The 18,709-nt window shown below is 37.8% G+C and overlaps 1 protein-coding gene across 2 annotated transcripts in view; it reads right to left on the bottom strand.

Annotated features, from left to right (window-relative positions):
* LOC127869069 (katanin-interacting protein-like) overlaps positions 1–18,709 on the bottom strand; it is an 89,251-nt gene that overhangs the window by 21,981 nt on the left and 48,561 nt on the right. For both annotated transcript variants that reach the window (XM_052411349.1, XM_052411350.1), the window contains 11 exons: positions 18,132–18,222; positions 17,260–17,321; positions 12,396–12,528; positions 11,646–11,686; positions 11,310–11,453; positions 9,169–9,289; positions 7,781–7,928; positions 6,106–6,303; positions 5,556–5,693; positions 3,895–4,032; positions 1,508–1,604 (listed from right to left, as the gene is read on the bottom strand). In XM_052411349.1, coding sequence (XP_052267309.1) covers positions 1,508–1,604; positions 3,895–4,032; positions 5,556–5,693; positions 6,106–6,303; positions 7,781–7,928; positions 9,169–9,289; positions 11,310–11,453; positions 11,646–11,686; positions 12,396–12,528; positions 17,260–17,321; positions 18,132–18,222 — 1,311 coding nt within the window. The remainder of the gene's footprint in view (positions 1–1,507; positions 1,605–3,894; positions 4,033–5,555; positions 5,694–6,105; positions 6,304–7,780; positions 7,929–9,168; positions 9,290–11,309; positions 11,454–11,645; positions 11,687–12,395; positions 12,529–17,259; positions 17,322–18,131; positions 18,223–18,709) is intronic.

Genomic DNA, 18,709 nt, shown 5'->3' with positions numbered 1-18,709 from the left:
ACCACTCAAAAGTGGTTCATGAGAACGCCGCTTAGAAATTATTATTAATTTTTTTTTGACTTTGAAGGATGACCTTGAACTTCCACCACTCAAAAGTGGTTCATGAGAACGCCGCTTAGAAATTATTATTAATTTTTTGACCTTTGACTTTGAAGGATGACCTTGAACTTCCACCACTCAAAAGTGGTTCATGAGAACGCCGCTTAGAAATTATTATTAATTTTTTTTTACCTTTGACCTTGAAGGATGACCTTGAAGGATGGCCTTGAAGGATGACCTTGACCTTGAACTTCCACCACTCAAAAAGTGCAGCTTCATGATAACGCCGCTTTGAATTTGTTTTTTTTACCTTTGACCTTGAAGGATGACCTTGACCTTGAACTTTCACCACTCAAAATGTGCAGCTACATGAATTACACATGCATGCCAAATATTAAGTTGCTATCTTCAATATTGAAAAAGTTATGGCCAATGTTAAAGTTTTCGGACGGACAGACACCATATATTTGACATTTGACCTTAAAGGATGACCTTGACCTTCACCTTTCACCACTCAAAATGTTCAGCTCCATGAGATAAACATGCATGCCAAATATCAAGTTGCTTTCTTCAATAGCGAAAAAGTTATGGCCAATGTTAAAGTTTTTTTCGGACGGACGGACAGACTGACTGACATACTGACTGACGGACAGTTCAACTGCTATATGTCACCCTACCGGGGGCATAAAAACGGAATTATTGATTAACATGTTGATTTGCACGTTTTGCATATTATATATAACCAGAAATATTTCTGTACAATTTTACTAGAAACAGACGCACACACACAAAAGTTCAAAATGACTCTGGCATTCAACGACAAACAATAAGATAACCAGCAAAATGTAAACAAACAGATGTTTTGATGGCCATATTAATAGGCTATAAAATACTCTGAAGTTTTTAGATGACTCAAAATATTTTGTTAATACTCATTTTGTATGTACATCTTAGAAAACAATTTGTTTATTAATAATTTTTGCAAAACAAGGCTTTTACTTTACTTATTCAGGATCTTTAATATTGCGCTACATAAACTGATGAGTAACAAAACATCTTTGTTCTTTTAATTGTTATTCTTCCTAAACTTATCAGCAGAAAAAACAACTTTTTATGTGTTTCCAGGATTAGGTGACATATTCTAGTGCTCTATAATGTCTAAAATGAATAACTTATTTTTTTCAATGATTATATGGATTAAAATGAAAATTTTAGCCATTCTTAGAATTATTTTTTGGCTAGGGGTACATTTATGCATTCTTCAGAAAATTTGAGAATATTCTTTAAAAAAAATGTTAGGGTGTAAATGCAAAGAGGGTAAATGTCTTCTCATTTTCCAAATCTAAAAAGAGTACTTTTTGCTATAATGCACTTTATCTAGGTTTCTGTTGACAGGTAATACAACTGGTTTATGAAATGATTAAACGGAGAAAAGTGCTAGGTCAATTTATCAACTTTTTATACTTACATTTCCCTCTATACACCATCATATTCCCTTCGTATTGCACTGTTAATTCACGCTCCAGCTGCTTTATGTTTCCCACTGCCCGCGTCAACGGACGACCCTGAAATCCATAAATCATGCATGATTAAAACGGTTCTTAATGAAGTGTAAGATGAAAACAAGGGACAAAATTGTCACAAAACCAGGTTTTCATTGTGAAAAAAAATCTGATAAAGGGAGAAAACTCAAACTGAACTTTTGAAATGACCAAAAAAAATTAACCCCCTTTGTAAATTTTTTTTTTTTTTAAATGTATTTTTAGTCGTGGCGACCTTAACATTGGAGATATTGACGTGATTCTTTCGTGGGACACACCGTCCCATGATGGTGAACAAATGTGCCAAATGATTTTAAAATCTCACAATGAATGACATAGTTATGGCCAGGACAAGCTCATTTATGGCCATTTTTGACCTTTGAACTCAAAGTGTGACCTTGACCTTGGAGATATCGACGTAATTATTTCGCGCGACACACCGTCCAATGATGGTGAACAAATGTGCCAAATGATTTTAAAATCTGAAGATGAACGACATAGTTATGGCTCGGACAAGCTCATTTATGGCCATTTTTGACCTTTGAACTCAAAGTGTGACCTTGACCTTGGAGATATCGACGTAATTATTTCGCGCGACACACCGTCCAATGATGGTGAACAAATGTGCCAAATGATTTTAAAATCTGACAATGAACCACATAGTTATGGCCCGGACAAGCTTATTCCGCCAGCCTGCCAGCCAGCCAGCCAGCCAGCCAGCCCGCCAGCCAGCCAGCCAGCCAGCCAGCCCGCCCGCATTCGCCAATCTAATAACCAGTTTTTTCCTTAGGAAAACCTGGTTAATGAATGGAAAAGTGTACTTTATTGCAGTTGGGTGTAATTGATATTGTGACATCATAAACAAAATGGCACGTCTTAAAATGGTAACAAGAGGCCCATGAGGGCCTGAATCGCTCTACTGCTATAAACACTGTGCAAGTTTGGAAAGAATAAGATGGAATCTGTGTACTTAATCGCGCAAACAAGGAGAATATTTTCTCAATTTCAAGGGGAGATTATTGTGTACTTATTTCTCCGATACTGCTCATATTCAATAGGGTTCAAGTCCTCATTGATATAAAGATACTGTGCAAATTTGGAAATAATTGGATGAAAACTGTGGAATTAATTGCGTAAACAAGCGGGATTTCAAAATTTTCTCATATTCAAGGGGAAGTCATTCTGGACTTATTGCTTCGATATTGCTCCTTTTAAACAAGGGCTGTTGGTAAAACATGCCCCATATGGGCTGTCAGTTGTAGTGGCAGCATTGTGTGAATACGTTTTTTGTAACTGTGACCTTGACCTTTGACCTAGTGACCTGAAAATCAATAGGGGTCATCTGCCAGTCATGATCAATGTACCTATAAAGTTTCATGATCCTAGGCCATATTATTCTTGAGTTATCATCCGGAAACCATTTTACTGTTTTGAGTCACTGTGACCTTGACCTCTGACCTGAAAATTAATAGGGATCATATGCCAGTCATGATCAATGTACCTATTTAGTTTCGAGTCACTGTGACCTTGACCTTTGACCCAGTGACCTGATAATCAATAGGGTTCGAGTCCTCATTAATATGAAGACACTGAACAAGTTATAAAAGAATCGGATGAAAACTGTGGACTTTATCGGACAAACAAGAAAAAGTAACCATTTTACTTTTGCCTGTCACTGTGACCTTGACCTTTGACCTAGTGACCCGAAAATCGATAGGGGTCATCAGCCAGTCATGATCAATGTACCTATGAAGTTTCATGATCCTAGGCCTAAGCATTTTTGAGTTAACATCCAGAAACCATTTTACTATATCGAGGCACTGTGACCTTGACCTTTGACCCAGTGACCTGAAAATCAATAGGGTTCGAGTCCTCATTAATATAAAGACACTGAACAAGTTTTAAAAGAATCGGATGAAAACTGTGGACTTTATCGGATAAACAAGAAAAGTCTAACGCACGCACGCACGCACACACACACACACAGACACCATGCCATCCCATAAGCTCTTCTGCCTTTGGCAGTAGAGCTAAAAAAACAGGGCTACAAAGGGATGCTATTGTGGCCCTTAAGCACTCACATCAGTTCAAAGACACCTATTTCTGAAGACTACAAGGTAATCTAGTTTTGACCCAACTTAACCAGGATTCAAACTTGGCCTTCATAATGTCAAGATAAACATTCTAAGTTTCATCAAGACTTAGTCATAAATGAGGCCCCTAGAGTGGTTACAATTTGGTAACTTTGGAATTATATGTTTGTTCATACCTCATGTGCCTTTTATAAGTTTTCCATTGCTTTCATGTAAGTTACCTTTTCTTCTCCAGCATCAGCTGTAGAGGGACGTTCCACATCAAAGGGTTCATCATCACTGAGCATCTCCCCCTCGTAAGCCGCGTCATTCTGAGACACCAGCTCCAGGATCCCCTCATCTGTTGTGAACAGGATTGTCTGCAGTGGAAAATAGGAGATGTTTGATTAACAATGAGCCTCTGTAAAACTCGGCTTAATGCATGTGCGTTAAGTGTCATCCCAGATTAGCCTTTACAGTCCTCACAGACGACACTTTCTGCCTGGTCTGGATTTTAGTTTAAAAGAGGCCCCTCTTAAACACAAAAATTCCCTTAAAAAGGATAGTGCTGTCCTTATTTAACCTTTGGAGACGTCGCAGGCTAATCTGGGATAACATTTTTTATGCACATGCATTAAACCCAGTTTTCCCTAGCTGCAGCTCCAATAATAAGCAGGATGCTGCATTAAAGAAAAACTATGAAGTTATCATAGAAGCCTTATCAGTATTCATTTATTGGCCCATTTAAAAAAAGCCTTAGTATAAAAAAAATACACAAATGTCAAGGTCAAATTGAGGCCAGGTAATGTGACAGTGATGGGTGATGAATGGAAGAAAAAGGCTTTTTAGTAAGTAGCATTGATCTTAAGAAATTGACTTTCTGAATAAGTCTAACTTCAAAAGTCTCAATGTCAAAAGGTCTCTTGATTTTTGAGTGAAGACAGGGTTAAAAAAAATAATCCATGAAAGTATCAAATCTTTGAACGAAGCATTATTGATGTTTGATGAAATGCGCAATTTCGGCTTAACCAGGAATTTTGATTTTCTTAATGAGTAAAAAGTATGTCAAGGGCCAGGCAAAAATGAGGCAAGGCGGGTGATGATAGTGTATAAAAGACATAATCCATAGAAATTTCAAAGCTTTGAAGAAAGAATTATTGATGATGTACTCAACATGTCATGTTTGGATTATTTAATCTTGTAGGTTAGAGGGGCATTGCACTTGACATATTCTAGCTGATTTATATTATCTTTTACTTTCATGAATGCTTTGTATGCCTACTTAAGAAGACATACAAGATCTAGATTTCAGAAAAGATTTGAAAACAAAAACAAAAACAAGAGATGTGTTTGTCAGAAACACAATGCCCCCAATGTGCTGCTTTGATTTTTTTTTTACCTTTGACCTTGAAGGATGACCTTGACCTTTCACCACTCAAAATGTGCAGCTCCATGAGATACACATGCATGCCAAATATCAAGTTGCTATCATCAATATTGAAAAAGTAATGACCAAGGTTAAAGTTTTGGGACACACACACAGACACATACAATGACAGACAGGCCAAAAACAATATAGCCCCGATCATTCGATCCGGGGGCATAAAAACTTACAAGATTAACACAGTATCAACGTTTTCTTACAGATCTCGCGAATTTAAGCGATTTCCTTCTGCAATAAAAACAAGAGTTTTCAAATTCAAATGCCCCCCTACCCCCTCCCATAGACACATGCTTGAACACAGATAGCTGTACTTTGTCTATAAACATGTCCTTTCCACAAGAAGTTTAATCTTGACTTTTGAGAAAAGGACACTTGTACTTTTCACCTCCCACATTGTGAAAGCAGAAAAATCATAGATTGAAGAATCCAAAAGAATCTCCCACATAATGTTTGACATACATCTCCGAATGCCTCGGTTCCACCTTCGATGCCCCCACATGCGCGGGCTATCTCTCCCCGGAATATCACAGTTGAGTCTAGAGTCATTACCACGTCCTTCGCACCACGGTACGAGTGGATACGGGATTTATTGTAGTTCTGAAAGATGCCAGTTATAATTGGTACAGATTGCAATTTACCACTGAATGAACATTAAAAGCACAAATTTTGTTTTTGTTTGTCCAAAGTTATTTGTCCAAGTATGAGAAATAAACAATTTATATTAAATAACCACGTGCTATAACCAAGTGCTATTACTTGCCTAATGTAATTATAACTCATAATTGGTAAACTCAATACTTTATTGTCACAATTGGTCGTTGTTTTACATATGTTGTACTGCTCTCTGAAAATAAACCTTATATTTCAAAAGACCTCAATATTCACAACACCTTCATGTTGCTATATTCATGATGATTAATCATAACTCGCCATGATAAAAATAAACACATTTATTACAAACATCAATAGCACCTGTCCTAAATAAAAAACAAACAAATAGTATGCATACCCATATTCTTATTAACGCCACTTTACACGGCTTCTCAAATGAGCAGAGCACCAAGTGATCGCGGCCAGCTGTGAAGGGAGCCAACCACATGTGAATGTCATCGCGTGTGCGGTTTGATCCATCAATCAAGTTCTTCACTACTCGTGGATCCTTGTCATACTCTGGCAGGATGTTTATGTCGCTTGGATCAGCTCGGATCTACAAGCAAGCAAATTATTTGGTACTGAAGCTAGAGCTTCACACAGATAGGAAGAATGCCATTATAATGCTGCGTGTCGTATTATAATAGAAATGAAGACCCCCCCCCTCACACACACACACAACAGTGGCTAGTTGCATTCATAAAGAAGTAAAAGGGTAATAGCTTTAGAAATATTTTAAATCAGGGAAGACACTTTCCACCCAAACTGGATTTTGGCTAAGAACAGACTTCCTTGTAAAACATGCATGCCCCCCATATGGGCTGTCAGTTGTAGTGGCAGCCATTGTGTTAATACGTTTTTTTGTCACTGTGACCTTGACCTTTAACCTGGTGACCTAAAAATTGATAAGGGTCATCTGCAAGTCATGAGCAATGTACCGATGAAGTTTCATGATCCTAGGCGTAAGCATTCTTGAGTTATCATCCGGAAACCATTTTACTATATCGAGTCACTGTGATCTTGACCTTTGACCTAGTGACCTGAAAATCAATAGGGGTCATCTGCCAGTCATTATCAATGTACCTATGAAGTTTCATGATTCTAGGCCTAAGCATTCTTGAGTTATCATCCGGAAACCATTTTACTGTTTCGAGTCACTGTGACCTTGACGTTTGACCTAGTGACCAGAAAATCAATAGGGATCATCTGCCAGTCAGGATCAATGTTCCTATGAAGTTTCATGATCCTAGACGTAAGCATTCTTGAGTTATCATCCGGAAACCATTTTACTGTTTCGAGTCACTGTGACCTTGACCTTTGACCTAGTGACCTGCAAATCAATAGGGGTCATCTGCCAGTCATGATCAATGGTCAAGCCATTGTGTTAATACGTTTTTTTGTCACTGTGACCTTGACCTTTAACCTGGTGACCTAAAAATTGATAAGGGTCATCTGCAAGTCATGAGCAATGTACCGATGAAGTTTCATGATCCTAGGCGTAAGCATTATTGAGTTATCATCCGGAAACCATTTTACTGTTTCAAGTCACTGTGACCTTGACCTTTGACCTAGTGACCTGAAAATCAATTGGGGTCATCTGCCAGTCATGATCAATGTACCTATGAAGTTTCATAATCCTAGGCCTAAGCATTCTTGAGTTATTATCCGGAAACCATTTTACTATTTCGAGTTACTGTGACCTTGACCATTGACCTAGTGACCTGAAAATCAATAGGGGTCATCTGCCAGTCATGATCAATGTACCTATGAAGTTTCATGATCCTAGGCCTAAGCGTTCTTGAGTTATCATCCGGAAACCATCTGGTGGACGGACGGACGGACCGACATGTGCAAACAATATACCCCCTCTTCTTCGAAGGGGGGCATAACAAAAATACTATAGAAGCAGAAAGTGTTGTCCCTGATAAGCCTTTGTGGACTGAACAGGCTTATCTGGGATGACACTTGACGCACATGCATTAAGCCTTGTCTTCACAGAGCAAGGCTCATATTTTAAAACCAAACTGTTCTACCTTGACAATGTTTGCCTGTTCACCAGTGGCAGAGAACACCTCTATCCCAGTCAGCCCGACGTAATGCTTGTCCCCCCAGGTAGATCGTATGTTGACAACAAGCTCACGGCCGTATGGCAACTCTGGGATGATGAAATCTTCATCCTCACTGGAAATGGATACATTTGAGGCTTTAGTGTAAAACTATTGTACATCTGCTTCACAATGGAATTACAGGTACATCACTTTCACACTTAACACTGTGTTCATGTACAGAGCAATAAACTTTTCATAACTAAGTGCATGTAATGTGAACAGATGAGCTCTTTGAAATTAAAAATAATCTTGTAACAGCATTGCATATGAACACAGCTTGAAAAAAAAACCTTGATTCCACCAAACCCATTTACAATCCCAAATAATTGCTTCCAAGGTACAAATCTTTCTTTCGAAATCTTCTTTTGATTATAAGGTCTTGCAAGGAAATGATTGTGCTATTGTTTGAAACTGTGGCCTTGCCCTATATGTAATCATGGAAACAGTCCTGATATAAGATATCTCTATATATGAGTCACTTTCTGAGAAAACTGGGCTTAATGCATGTGCATAAAGTGTCATCCCAGATTAGCCTGTGCAGTCCGCACAGGCTAATCAGGGACAACACTTTCCCCTTTTATTTCATTTTTTTCGTTTAAAGGAAGTCTCTTCTACATGTAAATCCAGTTAAGGCAGAAAGTGTCATCCCTGATTAGCCTGTGCGGACTACACAGGCTAATCTGGGATGACACTTTATGCACAAGCATTATGCCCAGTTTTCTAAGAACGTGACTCATATGAAGTTTCACAGTAATACCCAGTATTTCAAAATGTGGCATTATTGGTTTGAAACCCCAATTTCACCCCACACACCCAAAAACCAATGACTTAACTCATTCTTACAACCCATTTTTTCACACAACTTTGGTCAACATACTCATCATGCATGAAAAAGTAGTAGTTTCATGAATAATAAGAATACACATAGCAAATGTGCAAACATAGTGGGTTCATCAAACTATGAACAACAGGTCACATGACTTTATTATCAAATCACACTTAGGGTTTTAAGGATAATGTAAAAAGCAATTATTTTTCATAAATGACCAAAGAAACAAAATCGGATCCAGTTAAAAAGATAGGCTTGAAATAAACATTGCACCATAAAATTAACACTTTCCAGCTCAAAAGCAAAGTGAGTCACTTGCAGTCTGTTAAGGTTTAATGCTTCTTGCTGCTCATCACTATCTTAGGGTAGGAAAAGAAAACATGAAAACTTGAATCAGGTAAAAATAATCTTTAATTTAAACAGATTTTTTAAGGGACTACAAATGCATCAAAGTGCGTATCTGAGTGGCGAACGATTAACATACGAGTTTATGTATATGCCGGCGCTTGGCTCAGTTGAAGGTGTCTCCTCTTCCTGTATAGCCGGCTCAGTGGGCAGCCCCGCAAGCTTAGCGGCCTTGTTAATGTACTCATCCAGGACATCATCTGCAGCCAAAATAATGATATATCTGTTTAAACAACGCTCTGGGGACAAGGGGATCCATGTGCGTAAAGTGTCATTCCAGATTAGCCTATGCAGTCCACACAGGCTTATCAGGGACAACACCTTCCGCCTAAACTGGTTTTTTGAGACTTCCTTTAAACAAACAAGAAACCGTCGGAGATGGGTATTGCTCCCCAACAATATTGCACTATATATTCAGATAAAAGGAAACGTCTTGAGGGGCATAACTTTGGACAAAATAATATGATGGATGGTTTAGCAACTTAAAAATTTCAAAGGGCCATAACTCTCTAAATAAATAATCTAACCAGAACCCACAAATAACATGCCCACCTTTGGGTTCAAATAACATGTGCATCTCCTCAAGGTAGTTAAGCTTCCCATAAAGCTTCATTCAGTAGTTGGGGAGAAATAGCCCGGAGTTAATGGAAAATTTTAAAGGGCCATAACTCTGTGAAAAATCATCCGACCAGAACCGGCTGATAACACGCAATCTCCTCTTGGTAAAGAAGCTTCCCATAAAGTTTAATTGAATTCCGGTCATTATTTGCTGAGAAATAGCCTGGACAAAAATTGTGCACGGACTGACACACGCACGGACAGACAAAGTGGCGACTATATGCTCCCCAATTTTTTTGGGGGGGAGCATAAAATCATCAAAGCGGAAAGTGTCTTCCCTGATTAGCCTGTGCGGACTAAACCGGCAAATCTGGGCCAGACAAGCTCATATATTGCCATTTTTGACCTTTGAACTCAAGGTGTGACCTTGACCTTGGAGATTTTGACGTAATTCTTTCCCGTGACACACCGTCCAATGGTGATGAACAAATGTGCCAAATGATTTTAAAATCTCACAATGAACGACATAGTCATGGCCCGGACAAGCTTTTTCTACCCGCCTGCCAGCCAGCCGACATTCGCCAATCTAATAACCAGTTTTTTCCTTTGGAAAACCTGGTTAAAAAAAACCACTGTGTACCGTTCATGTCCAGCGAAAACAAGGCTTAATTATCTTTCTGGATTTTTGCTAAGAAGGTACTTTCATTTAACTAAAACCACCATAGAAGCAGAAAGTGCTGTCCCTGATAAGCCTGTGCGGACTGTACAGGCTAATCTGGGACAACACTATGCACATTCACATTTTAAAAACCCTAAATCTGTACTTTCTTTTAATTAAAACCACCAGAAACAAGGGACAAAATTGTCACAAAACCAGGTTTTCAGTTGAAAACAGTCTGATAAAGGGAGACAATTCAAAATGTGTATTGTTAACCCCCTTGTGTAAAATTGATCTTGATTTCAATTAGAAAAAAAAGTCTGATAAAGAGAGACAACTCAAAATCAAAATGTGCATTGTTACTGACTGTTCATAGTTACATAGTTGTTTTAATATCAATCTATTTTTTGTTGTGGCAACCTTGACCTTTGAGATATTGACGTAATTCTTTAGCGCGACACACCGTCCAATAATGGTGAACAAATGTGCTAAATGATTTTAAAATGTCACAATGAATGACATAGTAATGGCCCAGACAAGCTCATTTATGGCCATATTTGACCTTCAAACTCAAATTGTGACCTTGACCTTGAATATATCGACGTGATTCTTTCAAGCCACTTACTGTCTAATGATGGTGAACAAATGTGCCAAATGATTTTAGAATTTCACAATGAATCACAAAGTAATGGCCCAGACAAGCTCATTTATGGCCATTTTTGACCTTCAAACTCAAATTGTGACCTTGACTTTGGAGATATTGACGTAATTCTTTCGCGCGACACACCGTCTAATGATGGTGAACAAATGTGCCAAATGATTTTAAAATCTGACAATGAACGACAAAGTCATTGCCCGGACAAGCTTGTTCCACCCACCAGCCCGCCCGCCCGCCCACCTGCCGACTCGCCAATCTAATAACCATTCGGAAAACCTGGTTAAAAACAGAACATTTTGTCCTCCACTTTACACATATGCGCATGTGAAAATCCCTAAATCTGTACCGTCCATGTCTAGTGATAGCCGTCCGCGCTGACTCTTGTTGAACTGGGTGAGGGAACCCCAAGACTCCTCCAGATTCATGCCTGGGTTCTCCCGCCACTTGGAACGGTTCTTCTCTATACGCTGCATTGGGGTCGAACTACCCTCTGAAACATTAAACACATGGGGTGACTTTGAACTCAACTAGGAATTACATTTCCCCTTTTTTTTTCACAATTTCTTTAAAAGCGTGACTGCTTATTAACGTCATTTGAAATCTAAAAACTTTTCTATTTGACAAAGAAAATGTTATGTTATGTTATTTTAAGGACTGTCAAAAACGTTTGGTCCTCCATTACCTGAATTTTCAACAGTTTGCACTGGACTAGGCCCTGGTTTCCTGAAATTAAAGAAAGAACGAAAATGTTAATGTTAAAAACAAAATAGCCAAGACAAGTGAGTTCGACTGAAAGGAAGTAACTTAAGGTATTACTGTTCCTTAATAAATACAATGAATACAATGGTATGTAGGTTGGATGTGTCATATTGGGTAATTATGGAGAAACAACAACACTAGTTTGTATGCCTACTGATATTTTCTAAAAACTGCATATAACTTAATTGAGATATTTTCAGGGGTTTGAGGGGTTTTACTTTGTTACTGTTGTGACAAGCACCAAAATGCCCCTTTTTGGCCTCACAAATATAATTGATCAAAATTATCACAAGGCCACTAGCCCTGCACTGGTAAATGTTGAATCCCTCTTACTTTGTTTTCAGTTTAATTCAAGAGGGAATCTAACATGTTGTGGCTCTCAAGTAATAATAAAAGAATAAGGGACTGCTCTGTCACACTGTTAATTCCTTTCCCATTCAGAATCAAAGTGAAAATGGCAATATGCTACCAGCATAAAACTAGAACAGCCTACGATTCACTCACAGTCTGTATTCTGGTTTCAAACTGTTTGCTTCACATCTGTATTTTAGCGTTGGAAATGAAGGCTTTTAAAACTTGAATCCCTTAAGAAAAGGCTTTATTTTTTATTTCTTAGGGACTAGAAGTGCATATCCTACTGGTAACTGGTTAAGATTGACAACTTGAGACTAACCGTTTCTCGGGAAACTGTGACAGTTCCTCGTCAATGAGCATGTTAATCTCTTCCTGGGTGGGTGGGGTACGTGGGGGTGCTCCCTGCAGTCCCGTTGTCACGTCACGACTCTCTGCAGGGCTCTGGAACGGAGCTGCAATAGCCACAAACCAACTAATTAAATAATAATTCTATTGAGCTTCCCTATAGGTACAAGAGGGCCAAGATGGCCCTAGTTCGCTCACCTGAGAGGAGTCGGTTCATTCATTCTTTACCAAATGTCAAACTTTACCTAGATAATGTCCTGACAAACATCCTGGTCAAGTTTCATTATAATTGAACCAAAACTCTGGCGCATGGAGTGTTTTTATTTTTGTAAGATTTGACCTGGTTACCTATATTTTGAGTTGACCCCCCTAACCAAACATCAAACTTTGCTTACAAAAAAAAAATATGACCAAGATTCATAAATTTTGAAACAAAATTGTGACCTCTAGAGTGTTTACAAGGATTTTGTATAATGAAAATTTTGACAATCTAAGGGCAATAATTATGGCATTTATTATGTGATTTTGCTCATTATCAAACTTGACTGAGAGCTTTCAGCAACTTTGATAAAGAATGCTTGAGAAATGTGAATGCTAGAATGTTTACAAACTAAATGTGGACGGCCGGCCGACAAAGACCAATCCTAAAACCTCACCTGAGCAATCAGGTGAGCTAAAAAGTGTGTTTCACCGATCTTAGCCATTTTTCAAATTGTCCGAGAAATCAATAAAACCAATGTATTGACTAAGTTTCACGATGATTCGGCAAAAAATGTGACTTCTATAGTCTCGATCACAAGTTTTCTCTCTAGTCACATAAGGAAAACTGCCCCACCCCCCTGGCGGCCATGTTTTTTAACCGATCGGGACCATTTGCAAACTCATCTGAGAGATATATAAAACCAATCTTTTCACTAAGTTTCATGATGATTGGGCAAATAATGTGACTTCTGTTCACAAGCTTTTTTTACTATATAAATATAAGAAAACTGCCCCCCCCCGGCAGCCATGTTATTCAACTGACCGGAACCATTTTCGAACTCAGCTCTTATATCAAGGAAACAAATGTTCTGACCAAATTTCATGCAAATTGGGCTAAAAATGTGACTTCTAGAGTGTTCATGTTTTCACTATATACATAATTATAGAGAAAAATGCCCCGCCCACTGGCGGCCATGTTTTTTCACCGATCTGGACCATTTTCAAACTCATCCGAGATATCAATGAAACCAATGTTTTGACCAACTTTCATGATGAATGGACAAAAATTGTGACTTCTAGAGTGTTTACAAGGTTTCTCTATAGCCAAATAAGGAAAACTGCCCCGCCCACTGGCGGTCATGTTGTTCAACGGACCGGAACCACTTTTGAACTCAACCAACATATCATTAAGGCAAACATTTTGACTAAGTAACATGAAGATTGGGCATGAAATGTGTGACTTCTACAGTGTTTACAAGGTTTGTCTTTCTTTTTTGACCTAGTGACCTAGTTTTTGACCCAGCATGACCCAGTTTCAAACTCAATCGAGATATCATTGGACAAATCTTCTGACCAAGTTTCATGAAGATCGGACAATAAATGTGGCCTCTAGAGTGTTTACATACAAATGTGGATGGACGGATGGATGACGGACGGACGGACAAAGACCGGTCACAAAAGCTCACCTGAGCAATCAGGTGAGCTAAAAAAACATTGAACCTCCAATAACAATTATCACATAAATGATACACACAACTACACTGTATTATTATGAAAACATTAATAGTCAAAGGGAGTAACTACTGTAAACTTAAATGCAATATTTAGAAGAGTTGTCTCGCATGTTACATGACCTTAATTCGTGATTGTTTTCAAGTCTTTTTATTACTTATATATAAGGAAAACTGCCCTGTCCCCCTGGCAACCATGTTTTTCAACAGACCGGAACCATTTTCAAACTTAACTCACATATCTAGGAAACAAAAGTTCTGACAAAATTTCATGAAGATTGGACCAAAAATGTGACTTCTAGTGTTCACATGTTTTCACGATATACATATAGAGAAAAATGCCCCGCCCACTGGCGGCCATGTTTTTTCACCGATCTGGACCATTTTCGAACTCGTCCGAGATATCAATAAAACCAATGTTTTAAAGTTTCATTGAATTCCGGTCATTTGTTGCTGAGAAAAAGCCCGGACAAGAATTGCATTACATGTACAGTTAATGGAAAATTTCAAAGGGCCATAACTCTGTGAAAAATCATCCACCAGAACCCGCTGATAATATGCACATCTCCTCTTGGTAGTGAAGCTTCCCATAAAGTTTCATTGAATTCCGGTCATAAGTTGCTGAGAAATAGCCCGGACAAGAATTGCACTATATGTACAGTTAATGGAAAATTTCAAAGGGCCATAACTCTGTGAAAAATCATCCGACCAGAACCTGCTGATAATATGCACATCTCCTCTTGATAGTGAAGCTTCCCATAAAGTTTCATTGAATTCCGGTCATTAGTTGCTGAGAAATAGCCCGGACAAGAATTGCACTATATGTACAGTTAATGGAAAATTTCAAAGGGCCATTACTCTTTAAAAAATCATCCGACCAGAACCGGCTGATAATATGCACATCTCCTCTTGGTAGTGAAGCTTCCCATAAAGTTTCATTGAATTCCGGTCATTAGTTGCTGAGAAATAGTCCGGACAAAAATTGTGCACAGACGGACACACGGACGGATAGACGAAGCGGCGACTACTTGTATATGCTCCCCCCAAAAACATTAATAGTCAAAGGGAGTAACTACTGTAAACTTAAATGCAATATTTAGAAGAGTTGTCTCGCATGTTACATGACCTTAATTCGTGATTGTTTACAAGTCTTTTTATTACTTATATATAAGGAAAACTGCCCCGTGCCCCTGGCAACCATGTTTTTCAACAGACCGGAACCATTTTCAAACTTAACTCACATATCTAGGAAACAAAAGTTCTGACAAAATTTCATGAAGATTGGACCAAAAATGTGACTTCTAGTGTTCACATGTTTTCACTATATACATATAGAGAAAAATGCCCCGCCCACTGGCGGCCATGTTTTTTCACCGATCTGGACCATTTTCGAACTCGTCCGAGATATCAATAAAACCAATGTTTTGACCAACTTTCATGATGATTGGGCAAAAATTGTGACTTCTAGAGTGTTTACAAGGTTTCTCTATAGCCAAATATGGAAAACTGCCCCGCCCACTGGCGGCTAGGTTGTTCAACGGACCGGAACCACTTTTGAACTCAACCAACATATCATTAAGGAAAACATTTTGACACAGTTACATGAAGATTGGGCATAAAATGTGACTTCTACAGTGTTTACAAGGTTTTTCTTTTTTTTTACCCAGTGACTTAGTTTTTGACCCGGCATGAACCAGTTTCGAACTCGATCGCGATATCATTGGTACAAATCTTCTGATCAAGTTTCATCAAGATCGGAAATAAATGTGGCCTCTAGTGTGTTTACAAACAAATGTGGACGGACGACGGACGGACAACGGACAAAGACTGGTCACAAAAGCTCACCTGAGCAATCAGGTGAGCTAAAAAGGGGCCTTATGCATGAGCATAAACTTTCTGTCTACACTGGATATTTGCTTAGAAGTGTTTCCTTTATTTTAAAATTACCATTAAAGCGGAGATTATCCTTCCAGACTAGCCTGTGCTGACTGCACAAGCCAATCTAGGACAACACTTTACTCACATGCGTTAAGCCCCGTTTTCCCAGAACTAGGCTTATATTTTTAGTTCATGACTTAAGTCAGTTTTTTACTATACCTTCTGCATATACTTAAGTGAAAATAGCACAAAGAAATTATATTTTCAGTTTTTGTAAGCTTCCAGGAAATTTCTTATTTGTAAATTTTATACATTTTTTCTAATATTTAGTGAATTTTTTTTCCAAATAATTATAATTGCCATGATGATAAAAAAAAGAAATCCATTTCCATTTTTTTTACAAGATTTGTTCAAGTCTGATGACAGAGATGTCAAAGTTATCTCTGTTTTCACAATTTAAAGCCCATAACTACTCAAAATCAATGTATGTTTTGTACAATATTTAGAAAAATACTTAACACTTTAAAAATCAATGTTCCTCTTAGCAATAGTCTAAATTTCAACACTAGATATGGTCTGATAACATATTTTTAACGTGATACAAAATGCTAATTTTATTTTGTTTGTGTCACAATAAATTCCATGTGAATTTTCTGCTACAATATCTGAACATTTACAAGCAAACGCGACATTGGCTTCTCCTGACTATGTCATTCTTCAGAGGCTTCCCAAAGCCAGTCATGCGTTAACTAAAAAATGCTCGGATATTGTGGTGGGCAATTTACATGCAATATATTTTCGCACAAAAAATAAAAATGAGCATTTAGTATCTTGTTAAATCTATGTTACCATACCACTCGTTGAAATTACGGCTGTTGCTGTACAAAACACTGATTTTTATGGGTAAACTTTATTTTACAAAATATTTTGCGAAATATTCATTGATTTTGAGTATTTATGTGACTTTAAGCGATAGACTGCAATGCAATACAAATTGTTCTCAGTTTTGCAATCTTTACTATTATGTTCAATCAACATGGACATCAAAAAATATTTTGAACACCACATTTGAAAGAGCAAACAAATTTAATCTAAAAACATTTTTCAAACCACCTGAATTTTGTTATTAAATTATCAAATATAATTTTGGCATGTCATATTGTTTCATAAGAAAATATTCCACAATGATACTTTTATTATACTTTTAAATACTTGCATAATTAATTGAAGTCTTGTTTGCAAACTTACTTAAAATATCTTCTTGCTTAAGCCATCGAGGTATGTCCTTCTTTCTTGAACTTGTCTGGTCTCTAAAACAAGTTACATTCCATACCATTTATCACATACTAGTAGTTTATTCACATATTTCTATAAAATATAAATTCACAGATAATTCTCTTCACGTTCACAACTAGGTTTTTACTACAGGATGACTCACTTCTTGTTCAAAAGTAAGTTTCAACTAGCGGAGGACTCACATTTTGTTCACAACTAGGTTTAAACTTAAGGAGGAGTCCTTTCTTGTTCACAACTAGGTTAAACTTATGGATATCTCACTCCTTGTTGTTCAAAACAACATAAACTTAAGGATAACTGACATATTGTTCACAATTAGATTTAAACAAAAGGATTACTTGCTTCTTATTCACAACCAAGCCTTAATAAAAGGAAGATTCCTTTCTTGATCACAACTAGGTTTCCACTAAAAGGCACCTATGTTTGTGTTCACAACTAGATTTATTCAAATGGAAGACTCAGTTCTTGATCAAATCTTAGTTTGAACTTAAAAGTACTCTCCTTTTGTTAACAACTAAGTTTAAACTTAATGAGGACTTGGTCCTGCTTTACACCTAAGTTGAGACTAAAGGAGAACTCACTGCTCCTTCACAACAAGGTGTTTACTAAAGGGTGACGCTCTTTCTAAGAAACAACTTAGTTGAAGCTAAAGGAGGACTCACTGCTTGTTCACAACAAGGTCTTTACGAACGGGTGACACTCTTTTTAAGCAACACCTTAGTTGAAACTAAAGGTGGACTCACTTGTTGTTCACAACTAGGTGTTTACTAAAGGATGACACTCTTTCTAAGTAACAACTTAGTTGAAACTAAAGGATGACTCACTTGTTGTTCATGGCCTTGAGTTTCTGCAGCATGGGTGTATCATCCTGGCTGGAGGCTACGGACACTGATGAGGACACTGTGGCATTACCAGCTGTAAACAAGGAACATATGGCTAAATAACGTGCAATATATCGATGAACAAGAAACCGTCTGAAACGGGTGATGCTCCCCAAAGTTGTTCTTTTCGACAATATTGCACTATATATTCAGACAAGGGACAAAATTGTCACAAAACCAGGTTTTCATTGTGAAAAAAAAATCTGATAAAGGGAGAAAACTCAAACTGAACTTTTGAAATGACCAAAAAAAATTAACCCCCTTTGTAAGTTTTTTTTTTTTTTTTAAATCTATTTTTAGTCGTGGCGACCTTGACATTGGAGATATTGACGTGATTCTTTCGTGGGACACACCGTCCCATGATGGTGAACAAATGTGCCAAATGATTTTAAAATCTCACAATGAATGACATAGTTATGGCCAGGACAAGCTCATTTATGGCCATTTTTGACCTTTGAACTCAAAGTGTGACCTTGACCTTGGAGATATCGACGTAATTATTTCGCGCGACACACCGTCCA

This window comes from Dreissena polymorpha, chromosome 2 (genome assembly GCF_020536995.1).
Source record: "Dreissena polymorpha isolate Duluth1 chromosome 2, UMN_Dpol_1.0, whole genome shotgun sequence".
NCBI classification, from domain to species: domain Eukaryota; kingdom Metazoa; phylum Mollusca; class Bivalvia; order Myida; family Dreissenidae; genus Dreissena; species Dreissena polymorpha.
Note: the sequence above shows the minus strand (reverse complement) of the source record. Positions and strands in the feature narration are given on the sequence as shown.